At 37.7% G+C, this 14,393-nt stretch overlaps 1 protein-coding gene across 1 annotated transcript in view; it reads left to right on the forward strand.

The window, feature by feature from the left end:
* Positions 1-14,393, forward strand: part of Smim14 (small integral membrane protein 14) — an 88,081-nt gene that overhangs the window by 67,725 nt on the left and 5,963 nt on the right. The window contains exons 3-4 of the mRNA XM_047567094.1: positions 163-211; positions 14,080-14,222. Coding sequence (XP_047423050.1) covers positions 163-211; positions 14,080-14,222 — 192 coding nt within the window. The remainder of the gene's footprint in view (positions 1-162; positions 212-14,079; positions 14,223-14,393) is intronic.

Genomic DNA, 14,393 nt, shown 5'->3' on the forward strand with positions numbered 1-14,393 from the left:
TATACACTGTGGTATTGGGAATCAAACTCAGGGCTTTGTGCTTGCTAAGCACATGGCTCTGCCACTCACCTACACCCTAAGCCCAAAACATCTTTCCAATAATTATTGTCCATTTTTGGTCAAGTCTAATAGCTAATTTTCCTTTCTTCTTATTCACTTCAGTTGCGGCAGTCCCAGTCCTACTGCACGGACACAGAATGTCTTCAGGAATGTACGTACCAATGGGGCAAACGGAGGGTTGACCTTGGGAGCAGAATTAGAGGTTGAGTGAATGTTGTCAGAAGTTATTTCTGCAGTTTGCTCTCTAACGAAATAGTTTTTAGTAATGTATTTGCTACTTAAATATTTCATTTTTTTAATTTACAAATTGCTTTTTATTTTCCTCTAAAACAAACCAGGCTGGGATTGTGGCTCAGTGGCAATGAGGCCCTGGATTCTATCTCTAGCACTGAAAAAAACAAAAGAAAACAACAAAACCCAGCACTGTCATTGGAGAAAATTATAAAAATCACAGATAAGAAAAAAAGAAAAGGAGAAACTTCCAGAATACTAAGTTAGGCACAGTGGGACACACCTGTAATCCCAGCAATGTGGGGGCTGAGACAGGAGGATCACAAGGTCAAGTCTGGCCTCAGCAACTTACTGGAACATCAAGGCTGCTAGCACACATCCTCTACTCTTTTCCTACCATCTATTGTCCATTGGCAGGCATGGGAACTTTTGAGTGAGGGGAGGAGGCCATTTTTGCCCTGATTGCGAAGCTTTGGGTAGTTGATTCCTTTGGCTCTGTGTTATTCCCAAGAGTATGGGCAGTAGGTAGGTTTCTCCACATGATTTTATGGGCAGAAGTAATTGTAAAGTGAGAATCAAAACAGGAAGATGGATCCTACCATGGTAACGGACACACTTGGTGGTCATTATGTGACACTTCCTTTTTTAAAAAAAATTTTTGTTCTTTTTAGTTATACATATCAGTAGGATGTATTATACATACATGGAGTATAACTTCTCATTCTTGTGTTTATACATGATGTGGAATTATACTGGTCGTGTATTCGTATATGAAAATAGGAAAGTTATGTCTGACTCATTGTACTTTTTCCTATTTCTACCCCACTTCCCTTCCCCGCATTCCCCCCTGTCTAATCTGGTGAACCTCCACTCCTCTCCCTACCCTTGCCTATTATGAGTCAGCATCCGTATATCAGAGAGAACCTTTGCTTTTTGGGGATTGGCTTATTTCACTTAGCATGATATTCTCCAGTTCCATCTATTTACCGGCAAATGCCATAATTTCATTCTTCTTTATGACTGAATAATATTCCATTGTGTTTATGTACCACATTTTCTTTATCCATTCATCTGTTGAAGGGCATGTAGGTTGGTTCCATAGCTTAACTATTGTGAATTGAGCAACTGTGAACATTGATGTGTCTGTGTCACTATAGTATGCTGATTTTAAGTCCTTTGGGTATAAACTGAGGAGTGAGACAACTGGGTCAAATACTTGTTCCATTCCGGGTTTTCTAAAGAATCTCTGGACTACTTTCCAGAATGGTTACACCAATTTGCAGTCTCACCAGTGATGTATGAGTGTACCTTTTCCCCCATATTCTTGCCAACATTTATTGTTACTTGTATTCTTGAAAACTGCCATTCTGACTGGAGTGAGTTGAAATTTCAGGGTAATTTTAATTTGCATTTCTCAAATTGCTAGTGACACATCTTTTTCGAGGCCACTCAGGAATAAGGAATATCTTGAGGGGAACTAATAAAATTGCATGTAAACCAATATATTCTAAGACTGTAAGAAAGGAACTGTGACATTCACAGGATGGTGAAGTCCAGCACAGTTGGATTTCATATACATTTACTGAAATGGGATCACTTCATGGTTTTTTCACTACTATATCATAAATGTATCTGTATACTTACCTTAAAAATATTTATTGATCTGGGGTATAGCTCAGTGGTAGAACCCAAACACTGCTTAAAAAAAAAAAAAAAAAAAGTTACTAAATAATAATACTTTGTTGTGGGGATGCACTGATTAAATTTTAAATGATTCACTTTTGTTGGATTCTGAGGTTACTAATATATTTTTTGCTATTATAAACAATAGCAAATTTTAAATAATTAAAAAATTTTTGTGTGTGTGCTGGGGATTGAACCCGGGGGCATTTAACCACTGATCCACATTCCCAGCCCTTTTTTTATTTTTTATTTTGAGACAGGGTCTCACTAAGTTGCTGTGGGCCTTACTGAGTTGCTGAAGCTGGCTTGGAACTCATGATCCTCTTGCTTCAGCCTCCCAAACTGCTGGGATTACAGGCGTGTGCCGCTCGTGCTCAGCATAAATACTCTTTTAATGTATGTGCCAGGAAGGAAAAATAATTATTTCCTTAACTCCTCATAGTTCTTAGCTGGAATACATATAACACAAAACAGATAAATAAGAAAAACAAGTTCATTAGTGCAGGCAGTACACATATGGAAGTAACCTCAGTGAAAAGTAACTCAAAGCAATACCTTAGAAATCTTATTTATATAGCATATTCATCAAGAGCAATCAATTTATGGAAAAATTGACAGGATACTTAATGGAAAGAGGTTTTAGGCTTCCATGGATAGGAAAGTGTGGGAAGGAAAATATAGGAGAAAACTGATAAAGTAAGGTTTGTTTGAAGATTCCTCTAGTGCTAATAAGAATCTAGAATTGTGTCAAGCAATATCCTGTCTTTTGGCAGAAAATGGCAGCATATAGGGAGAGCTTTTCTTTCTTTTGCTATTTCTTAATTATCTTGAGCTCAAAAATTATATTTATTCCAAAGAGGAATATTTTAGAGTAACATGTTCTGAAGTTTCCTTCATGCATTTAAAGGCTTTTGACACATGATCAAATTATTTTTACTTTTTTGTGTGGCAAACTTAGGGCCTTGTGCATGCTAGGCAAGCACTCTGCCACTGAGCCGCATCTCAAGCCCCTAAATTACATTTATAAAAGGCTAGTTGCCAGGCTGGGGCTGTAGCTCAGTGGTAGAGTACTTGCCTTGCACATGTGAGGCACTAGGTTTGATCCTCAGCGCCACAAGAAAAATAAAGATATTGTGTCCATGTACAAGTAAAAAAGTATTTAAAAAAAGACTAGTTGCCTATATATAATATCTCTGAAGTCAAACTTTCTTTTATTTTGAAACTAAGACAAGACAATAAGATAGCACAGTGTGAAGAGACGCCTTAGCCCACATTATTTTTGTTGCTTTGTGAAGTGGGTGTCCCACCAACTCCTGTAAATGCAACAATTTAGATAAGTAGGAACTAGTACAGTACCTAGCATAAAGTGGAAATTTTATATTCTGTTAGTGCAGCGAGGTAACACATGAAAATGGTGTTATGCACTAAAGCAGTGGTGATGTGCACTTGGGTCAGGGGAATGGGTGGTGGCTTCCCCACTCCATGTTTCTTAGTCTGCCTCTTCAGTAGCATTCATTAATCTACAATGTGCAGCTCAAATATTTGCCTCAGCAAGGAAGCTAAAACCTGCTTTTCTAAGTTGAAAAAGATCTTATGGAACTTCTACAGGACAATAAGTGTTAATTATATGTGTGGTATTTGTGACTCTTAGATCCAGATATACTCTATTCCTGTGGATGAAATGTCACTCCATTTCTGTAAATAGAATGGCAAAACTCTTGAGCTTGAATATTCATTTAACTATATTAGCAAGTTCTTTTCCTCCTTAAAGTTCCTTCAGCTTTTGAGGAAAATCCTTTCTTGAAGCCATGCTTTTAAATGGTTAGAGCAGTAGTTTCCTCTGATTTCTCCAATGAGCCTATAATTCTTTTTTTTCCCATGTTTCGGAGACAAGTCAAGTTGCTTAGGACCTCATTAAGTTGCTGAGTCTGGCTTTGAACTAAGGATCCTCTTGCCTCAGCCTCTCAAGTTGCTGGGATTACAGGCATGCACAACTGTGCCCAACCCTAATTCTTTTAAAAATAATAGATTAAAAAAACCACAGTAGTTCTGTCAAAATGAGAGTCAGATATTGTCTCATTTTTGCCCCAAACACGTCAGAGATTTTCTGTTTAATGCATAATAGAAGCAAATGTTCAGTTATGACCTATAAGGTCTACGTGATCTGATTTCTGATATTCTTTTGATTTAATATTTTATTGTGTCCCAAACCTACTCTACATCTGAACTCTGGTTCACTTCACTACAACTATATTGGTCTCTGCTACACATCCCATAGGGTCCTGAATCAGGAATACTTGCTGTTTTCTCTACCTGGGATGTGCTTTCAGATAGCCTTATGGTTTACTCTCTCTCTTTACATCTTTACTCCAGAGTCACCTTCTCAGTGAGACTTCCTTTAGCCGCGTGTAAAATATCCGTTGTTTCCCATACCCCATTCCTCTTTACATTTTTCCATTTAGCACCTATCTCTAGCAACTATATATTTTATTTACGTATGTCAATCCTCATCGTAAGGTCCTTGAGGGCAAATATAGCTGGAGGTGGGTGGAAGCTCTTTTCATATATTTTCTGTATCTGTAGCACCAAGGCAATAATCTTCCTATTTCCTGTTTGCTTTGGTAGTTTCCAAATCTGAGTCTAAACCTTGCCACCACCTTTTAACATTTCCTTCCTTAATATATTCTATCTTAGGGCTGGGGAGATAGCTCAGTTGGTAGCGTGCTTGCCTCGTAAGCACAAGGCCCTGGGTTCAATCCCCAGCACTGCAAAAAAAAAAAAAAAAAAAAAAATCTACTCTATCTTAAAGTCACCACATTTTATTGTTATCACATTTTCCTACCATGGAAAGCAACCATGTGAAGAACATTTCTCTACCTTTCATAGAACAACCTGTAAAGACAATTCAAGGATTGGGAGTATAGTACAGTGGTAAAGTGAGTGCTTGGCATGAGTGAGGCACTGGGTTTAATCCCCAGCAACTAAAATAAATAATAAATAAATGAAGACAGTTCATTTTGTCCCTTCTAATAGGATCTCACATTACTGTTTATTGCACCACGATCAATGATCAGAAAATTAGCCTAATAGTCTTTTATATTATATTTTATATTTGCTTGTTTGTTTTTTGTGGTACTGAGCATCAAACCCAGGACCTCATGCATATTAGGCAAAACTAACTCTACCATTGAGCTATGCTCCCAACCTTCCTTTTCTTTTTTAATAGAACCCTTTAAACAAAGTGGAGGATGGTTTTCATTCAGCCTATCTCCCTAAAATCCACTAAACTGAAACCCTGAAATACCCTCTCAGAACAGAGTGTGAAAGTGGTAGAACCTCAGAGCCACATTAAGGAACTATGGAGATCACCTTTGACTCAAATCCTTTTGATTTTGTATTTTTAACACCTAAACATAACCCCTCCATCTCTACCTTTGCTGGGATGCTTTAAATGTGTCCTCCTCATCTGTTGTCTTAGCTCTGCCTATAGAATCTTACTTGGTCTCCTAGATTCCAAATTCAGTTCTTTTACAATAACCATCATCATCTTTCTGAAATTCAGACTGGAGTATGACTTTCCTGCAGTTAAAATCTTTAGTGTCACCTCCCGTCCCTGTCACCTGCACAGGCAGTTCTTACTTAACATGACATGGGAGACTTTTCACAGCCCAGCTCATCTCCATCACTCTTACATCTGCTCTGTGCTCATGACATTTCCAGTAGACAGCATGCTTCTGCCTTTGCTTATGTGTCTCCATCTTCTCCTCAACCTATCACTATCAGTCTTCTGGCTAATGAATGTCTAATCATCTTTGAGGCTCTCCTCAGATTATTTTATAGTTTTTGTGATGTCTGCATTTCAGACTTTGAACTTGTCAGGGCTAGGCCTTATTTGGATTTGTATCTTTCATACCCTTTGTGATGGCTTTAGTGTGTTGCATATATTTGAAATGGTTTAATTAAATATGAAGTTCATTATTTCATGTGGTAGCAATTCCACTGTTAGCAAATCTAGTTGTTACATGATTCTTTATGTTGAGCTAAATTCCACTTTTATTGTGATGTCTACCCACAGTTTTGCTCTTTAGAAACATATGTAGAACAAAGCTGCTCCTTCTTCCAAAAGACTGCATTTCAGAGAAAGGGTTTTATGGAGCATTTCAGTTCTATGGTTAACTTACTTTTGGAGTAAATCAGCCTGAAATTTGATAACTATACTGAGGATAATATGATTATGCAACTAAAAATTACAGGGTTAAATCCTACTAATACATTTACACTTTCAGTGCTGTTCTTTTTCTACTTTTCCCACTGGAAACTTTCATAAGTATAGTGAAAATCCCTCAGGACCTCCCAACTCAGAGAGACTCCCTCTCTTTAATTTTCTTGGTGTCTAACTAACAACTTCACTGTGAATATTCCACTTTGCTTTTTTTTTTTTTTTTTTTTTGGCAGCACTAGGGATCGAACCCAGGGTTGCTTTATCTTTTAGCTGAATCCCCAACCCTTCATATTTTACTGTGAGACAGTTTCTCACTAAATTGCCAAGGCTAGCTTCAAACTTACAGGCCTGACCTTGCCTCCCAAGTCTCTGGCTTTACAGGCGTGTACTCCTATAAATTGACACCTTATTTGTATTAGCTCTGAGCATCAGTTCTATTCACTTGCTTGTAACCAAAGACTTAATGTTTAAGCAAAATAAGAAATGCTGTATTTTTATGATTTGGTATCTTTCCAGATCATGGAGTGGGAAGTACTCAAGTCAAATAATTTACAGGGAATTCTTAGTGAGAGAAAGATTTTTATCCTCTTTATGATTGTGTGCATTTATGTTTATAGTGCCAAAAAGTTATGTAGGAAGCATAGTGGGCACATCATTTAAAGGCCCCCTCGCCTCTCTGAAGTAACTTTAAAACAGCAACTCCTATTATTTGTGTTTATTTGTGTTATTCTCACATTGGAGAATGTGAGTAGCATACTTTCCCAGACCAATCTAACCCTGATTTTCCCCTGTTCTGACACTTCATGAAATAGGGCTTGCCATAAGGGATGCAAAAAATCACAAAAAACTACAGTGCCCACTGGTTCTCCCTGTTTCTAAATATTTTAAGGAATCTAAATCAGTTCAAATGCTCAAATGTCTTCAACCCCAAGATATTTTAGGCTACCATTTTGGTGGTGTTGTTGTGATAAGTTTACATAATTACATATGGTTGAGAAATTAAGAACTTGCCTGGGACATGCATTCCTGTAATTTCAGCTACTTGGAAGGCTCAGGTGGGAAGATTGCAAGTTGGATACCAGCCTAGGCAACTTAGTGTGACCTTGTCTTAAACAAATAAAAAGTGTCTGAGGTTGTAGCTCAGTGGTAGAATGCCTCTGAGTTCAATCTCCAGTATAAAAAATAAATAAATAAAAAATAATGAGGGATGGGGAGATAGCTCAGCTGGTAGAGTGCTTGCCTCGAAAGCACAAGGCCCTGAGTTTGATCCCCAGTACCACACACACACACAAAAAAAAAAAAAAAAAAGAAAAGAAGAACTTAATCAGTATATAGGTAGAATTATCTTTTGACTTATATTTTCTATCTTCCCAGGTTCATTGTGTAGGTATTGTTAGCCCGTGTACCTTTCCAAAGTTTTTTGTTCATGTACAAGCAAATATAAATATGCATATATGTGTATATATATATATTCCCATATCCCTGCTTCCTTTTACACTGTTCTTCACCTGCTATTTTTTTCTATCACCCAACAAAGCAAATCTGCTGGCTGTGTCTTAGTGGTAGAGAATGTGCTTATTACCCTGGATTTGATCCCAAACACCAAAATAAAAAATTTTAAAAGGCATATTTCAGAGAGACTTCCATTAACATTTATTACAGCTTCACAGTATCCCATTATGGATGTATCATAATTTAGTCATCAGGGACGCTTGGTAGATATTGAGGTTTGTTTCCAATTTTTTATTAACAAAAAAAATTGCACACTATGCCCATTCTAGTGCTACTCTTAATTTTGTGGGACTGCTAGAAGTAGAAAAACATTAACAGTGACCAAGATGTTCCATTTTAATTGGTTCAGTTTATTATTCTTTGAGATAGGCCTTAAGTTATTGAAGAATTGGAAGGTTATTGGGGGTTAGCTCAGAGGGAAAGTATTTGTTTACTATGTGCGAGGCTCTTGGGTTCGATCTTCAGCACTGGGTGGGGAAAAAGGAAGTGATCTTATCAAATCTTGGAGGTCACAAAAATTATATCCATTTTAGCCTTTTTTTGGGCGGTGGCGGAGGGAAGCAGGAATTTACTGGGGATTGAACCCAGAAACACTATACCACTGAGCTGCATCCCTGGGCCTTTATATGTTTTAGTTTGAGAGAGGGTCTCACCAAGTTACTTAAAGTTTTGTTCAGTTGCTGAGGCTGACCTCAAACTTGTGATCCTCCTACCTCAGCTTTCTGAGTGGGATTATAGATGCGTGCCACCATGTCTGGCTTGTTTAGACTCTTAGAGAAATTCTGTGCCTACGCCCACCCTTTAGGAATTTTGGTGACATCCTTCACTTGTTTTTGTTTTTGTTTCTCCCCTCCTCCTGCCACCAGTTATTGTGGTAGTCACCAAGTATTGTACTTCTTCCATCCTGTCACCATTTGTATTTGTGTCTTCGCACTTCACCATTTTATCTAGCCCCATGTTTTACACCGGCATCTGTCCGCATTCATTCTTTTCTGTGCTCTTCCTGATCCTGTTACTGGTAAGGGATAGTTTATCAAATATCTACTGTGTACCAGGCACTGTGATAACTGCTTTTTGTGTATTGACCATTCCAATCCTTACAACTACTCTGTGAGATGATGGTGATATTTGTTTCATAGGTAAAGAAACTAAGGCACAGAGGTTATGTATTGCTGTATATTACTAACAGGTAGTACAGTCAACAGCTTTGAGATGGTCTCAGGTAGCCTTCTTTGATATTGGGGATTGAATCCAGGGTCACTGTACCCCTGAGTTTCATCCCCATCCTTTTTGTTTTGTGAGACAGGATCTTGCTTTATTTCTGAGATTGGCTTCAAACTTGAGGTCCTCGTGCCTCAGCCTTTCAAATCACTGGTATTATAGTTGTGTGACACCTCACCCAGTTGTCTCAGTTCTTTAAAAGTTATAACCTAATTTAGGAGAAGTTAAAAGTTTTCTCCTAGTTAGAGAATTTAGAAATGCTACACTATTTTAGAGAAAGCAGAGGAAAAAGTGGCAGAGAAAATGGAGATTTTTAAAGAAGAGAGGGGGATATAGGTGAATAAATGGAGGTTAGTTGTAAAAGCATGCCAGATGGGGGATATAAAGAGTGCCCCAGAAGAACTGAATTTGTGTAGTTAGTATATGTTACCACCCAAATTAGAATTGAACTGTTTTTACATCACAATCATTTGTAAGGCATTTAAATAATATTAGTGATTCTTGACCACACTCCCTAATCAAATGGTCTGAGGCAATCTATAGTCTTAGTCACAGAATATTCTGATTCACAGCCAGGTCAGGGAACCATTGGCTAAAGAAGTACGGCATGACAAGAGCAGAAGACATGTTTTCTGAAAAGTGGTGAGGATGAGATTAGATGAGTAGAGCCAAATCATACAAGCAAAGGCCAAGTTGAAGTGCTCAGAGTTGAAACAATAGGCAGTGTAGAGTGAGTCACTAGGTGAGATCAGCAGAGAATGTTCAGAACAGTGGCTAACCAGACTCTGGCATTAATATGCAGGAAGGAAAGGCTGTGATAGAACCATGCTAGGAGACACAGGGAACTAATAGTCAATTCATCACTGTGAGAGTCTTAAAAAGGCACAGACTCTTTCTTTCAAAGGATACTGTTTTTCTGTTGTTGTTGTTTTATTCTTATTTAGAGATGGGGGCTTGCAAATTTGCTTAGGGTCTTACTAAGTTGCTGAGGCTGGCTTTAAACTTGTAATCCTCTTATCTCAGCCTCCTGAGTCACTGGGATTACAGGCCTGTGCCACTGTGCACATCTTAAAGGATGCTTTGTTTAGAAATAAGGATTAAACTTGCAGTGTGAGGACTTGCAAAGAACATGAAAAAACAAAGCATTTGCAAAACATGAATTTACTTTGGGTAGACTTCTAGTCTATACAAGTAATTTACCATTTTATTTCTGAGAGGTGGTACTATAAGAAGTGATAGTATAAACCAGGCGTGGTGGTGCACACCTGTAATCTCAGCAGCTTGGGAGGCAGAGGGAGGAGGATCATAGGTTCAAAGCCAGCCTCAGAAAATTAGCAAGACCCTGTCTGAAAATAAGAAATAAAAAGGCCTAGGGATGTGGCTCATTGGTTAAGTGGTCCTGGGTTCAATCCCTGGTTACCCCCGACCCCAAAAAAGGTAGTAGTGATAGTATATACAAAACATACAAAGTATATACAAAGTTATGTTTCTTTGACTGTAATCTAGTTTTAGCTAACTAATTATAAACTTGCTTATCTCTTTTTGAATCCATATTTTTCTATTTTACTACCCACAGAACTAATAATTTTCAGGAATATCACCAATGTGATATTGTCAGAGGTTATGACACAGCAAAGAGTTAAGAGCATAGACTCCAAAATGAAATCACCTGTATCTAAATCCCTTTTGACAGACACTGGTTATATGAGATTGGAATTTAGTTCTCTGTTTCCCAGTTTCATCTATAAAATGAAGATGATGGTACTCACCATAAAGTAAGATTGTTAAAAAGGATTAAGAGATAGTGCCTGGTTCAAAGTAGCAACTCAAGTCTTAGCTACTTTTAATAATAAAAATAATATTTACTTTAAAAATATTCCGGCAACAGTAGAGAGGAAAAAGGTGGCAAGAAAAGATATGAGGAGCTCAGACAAGAGGTGATGGTAGCTTCAACACGTGGGTGATGTGTGGGGTGGGGGGAGTGGGCAGATTTGAGTAATATTTAGGAAGTAATATTGACAAAACTCTCATAAAGGATTAAATGAAAAGTTATTGAGAAAGAACTCTGCTTGGGCAACTGGATGAATGGAGACCCAGTTTGGTAGAGGGGTGGGGCAGGGAAGATTGTTAATGGTTTTAGTTTGAAACATTGAGTATGTTAAGTGTAAGATGGGAAATCTGCGTTTTAAAGAAGCTGCTGAATGACTAATGTACACTACAACTTTAGAACTGTCGACATATGGGGGAAAAAAGAGAATATTGATGTAGGTAGACAGTTGAATATTGGAGTGTGAAGTTCAGAAGAGTTGGGCGAGGCTAGGTGTAAATTTAGGTGTGGTCTGCATGCAGAATATAAATGAAGCCATGGGTGAGGATGAGAGTGTGGAGAAGAAAAGGAAAACAAAAGTTGACTGAAGAGGGCTGGGGTTCTGGCTCAGTGGTGGAGCACTTGTCTAGCATGTGTGAGGCACTGGGTTCGAATGTCAGCCCCACATATAAATAATAAATAAAGGTTCATCAACAACTAAAAAACATTTTTAAAAGGTTGACTGAAGAATTCTAAAATCTTCTTTTTTTTTTTTTTTTTTTTTTTTTTTGCTACCAAGGATAGAACCCCCCAGGGGTACTCAACCATTGAGCCACATCCCTAGCTCTTTTTTATATTTTATTTCGAGATAGGGTCTCACTGAGTTACTTAGGGCTTTGAACTCACAATCCTCCTGCCTCAGCCTCCCAAGCCGCTGGGATTACAGGCATGTACCACTGCACCCTGCAAATTCTAAAATCTTAAAGCTTGGAATACTTGGAAAGTGTGCATGTAAAGAAGTACCCAAGTATTCGAAAGAAAACCAGGCAGTGGTGATAATGACACAGAAGACAAAGGAAGAAAGTATTTTAAGAAGAGGAGAGTGGGGGCTGGGGAGATAGCTCAGCTGGTAGAGTGCTTGCCTTGTAAGCACAAGGCCCTGGGTTCAATCCCCAGCACCCAAAAAAAAAAAAAAAAAAAAAAAGGAAGGGGAGAGCGTTAATGGAGATTGAGGACTAAAAATTACCTAAATTACCTGGTAGACTCAACAGCATGTCATGGGTGACCTTTTCACAAGCTATTTGAGAAATGATGGAGGTAGGAACCAACCTGAGGAGGGAATGGAAGGTAGGGAAATATAGACAGTAAATGTAGAAAACTCTTATGACATTACCTTTGAATGAGGAAGGAATAGATGGTGTGATATCTGGACAGGAAAGGGGATTGAGGGAGGGAAATTTTATTTTTTCAAAGATGAGAGTTTGATCATGTTTAAATGATTACAGGATGACTCCAGTGAAGAAGAGGGTGTCAGATATATAGGAGAGAGGATAATGGACGTATAAAAGAGGTATAGGTTCCAAAGATCAAATGATAAAACTGGTGTTGGTTATGAAGGCAGGCAAATGTTTCCAGGAGGAAACAGAGATTGGATATAGAGAAACTAGAGTTACATTGTGTGGTTATGTAATGCAGTTTGGTGATGCCACATACCTTGGCTGTTTCTAGTAAAGTGACTGGGGTTGGAACAGAAGCTCTATTCCTATCTGGTCACCTCTTGGGCCAGCACAGCTCTTAAGTTGATTCTGTCCTCTTTGGCCTCAGTACTATCGCTGATCCCTTCCCTTTTGGGGAGTAAGCTTTGACCTGAGGACCCTAATGTGTGTATCATCTTAGTTTTAGCATCTTGTCTGGATTTCTTTGTTTCTCCTGATGCAGGGAAACCAAAACCAATGTAGTCTTGATAGCCTAGAGATGGAGTTATTAGTCTTTATTTTTAATTTTTGAAAATTGAGGCATTTAGTAACTTTACTTTTTAAAATCTGTGTTTCATTTATTAGAAATTTGTTCTTGGGGCCGGGGTTGTGGTTCAATGATAGAGTGCTTGCCTCACATCTGTGAGGCACTGGGTTTGATTCTCAGTACAACATATAAATAAAATAAAGGTCCATTGACAACTAAAACAAATATTTTTTTAAAAAATTTGTTCTCCTCATATCATACGCCAAATACTGTTTAGACCCTTATCCCTTATTAAATAAGACATGACTGCCTCAAGGTGCTGAGAAATAAAGTAACACACACACACACACACAAACACACACACACATACTTACATATACCTACCTCTTCTTTCTCTTGATAAATACATAGACTTCAAATTTTTCTGAAAAAGAAGGCCAAATTAATTACTCTTTGGTTGAGGACATCATAAAAGGGATATTTTCATTTATATAGTATACAACCTAGATGTTCCCCTTTTCTTATATCCTGTTTTTAAGATGCCATTTCTACAAGGCAGATTTGAGGGCTGGAGATGTAACTCAGTGGTAGAGCACTTACCTAGCATGTATGAGGCCCTGGGTTCGATCCCCAATACTGAAAGAAAAAAAGTCAATTTTTTTTTTTTTTTTTTTTGGTGGGAGGGTTGTAGATTTTAGCAAGTCTATGGCCTTGTGGGTTCATGAACCTTCCACAGTTATATACAAAGTTGTTGAATAAGTCTTATAGTGGAAAGAGTACTTAATTTTTATTAAATTCTCAAAGGATTATTACCCACAAATATTAAAACTGTCACACTATTCAAAATTTTAATTTGTTGTTGGGCATGTTGGAGCATGTCTATAATCCCACCTAGTCAAGAGGCTGAGGCAGGATGACTGGAAGTTCAAGGACAGCCTCAACAATTTAGCAAAAAATAAAATGAAAAGGTCTGGGGATGTAACTCAGTGATAGAGCACCCCTGGGTTTAATCCCCAGTACTTAAAAAAAAAAATATATATATATATATATATATACACACACGCACACACACACACATATATATTATAATTTGGTTTATGACTCTTTAACATCATGTACCATGTAGATTTTACTCACTGAAGGAAAAGGATATACTACTCCACAATTATTCTTCTCTAAATTACTAACTTTCTAATTTAATAGAATTTGGAGCTGATACTTAAACATTAGAATTTGTTTTTACATTTAACAGCGGTATAATCAGTTGTGCTCCATTTGTGTATAGTGAGTCCAATTTTATTCTGCTCTCATGTATAAATAATTAGAACAAATAAAAAATCAGGCCAGTTTTGCTACAAATGTATTTTTTGTTTGTCTTTAGTACCAGGACCCTCTGGTGACAATGGCATCAGTATTACTATGATCTTGATGGCCTGGATGGTTATTGCAGTGATCTTGTTCTTGCTGAGACCTCCTAATCTAAGAGGATCCAACTTATCTGGAAAACCAACCAGTCCTCATAATGTAAGTGATGTGAATTTTAAATCCTTTTTGGTTGGGTGCATGTATGTGACCTGAGGAGGAGGATTTTGACTAAAATATCTTTATTAGTAAAAGGCAGACTCAATTCATGGAGTGAGTTCTTCTTATATATTTCTAGTTAATTTTGCCTTTTGAGTAGTTAAACATAGAAAC

Source organism: Sciurus carolinensis, chromosome 10 (genome assembly GCF_902686445.1).
Source record: "Sciurus carolinensis chromosome 10, mSciCar1.2, whole genome shotgun sequence".
NCBI lineage: Eukaryota > Metazoa > Chordata > Mammalia > Rodentia > Sciuridae > Sciurus > Sciurus carolinensis.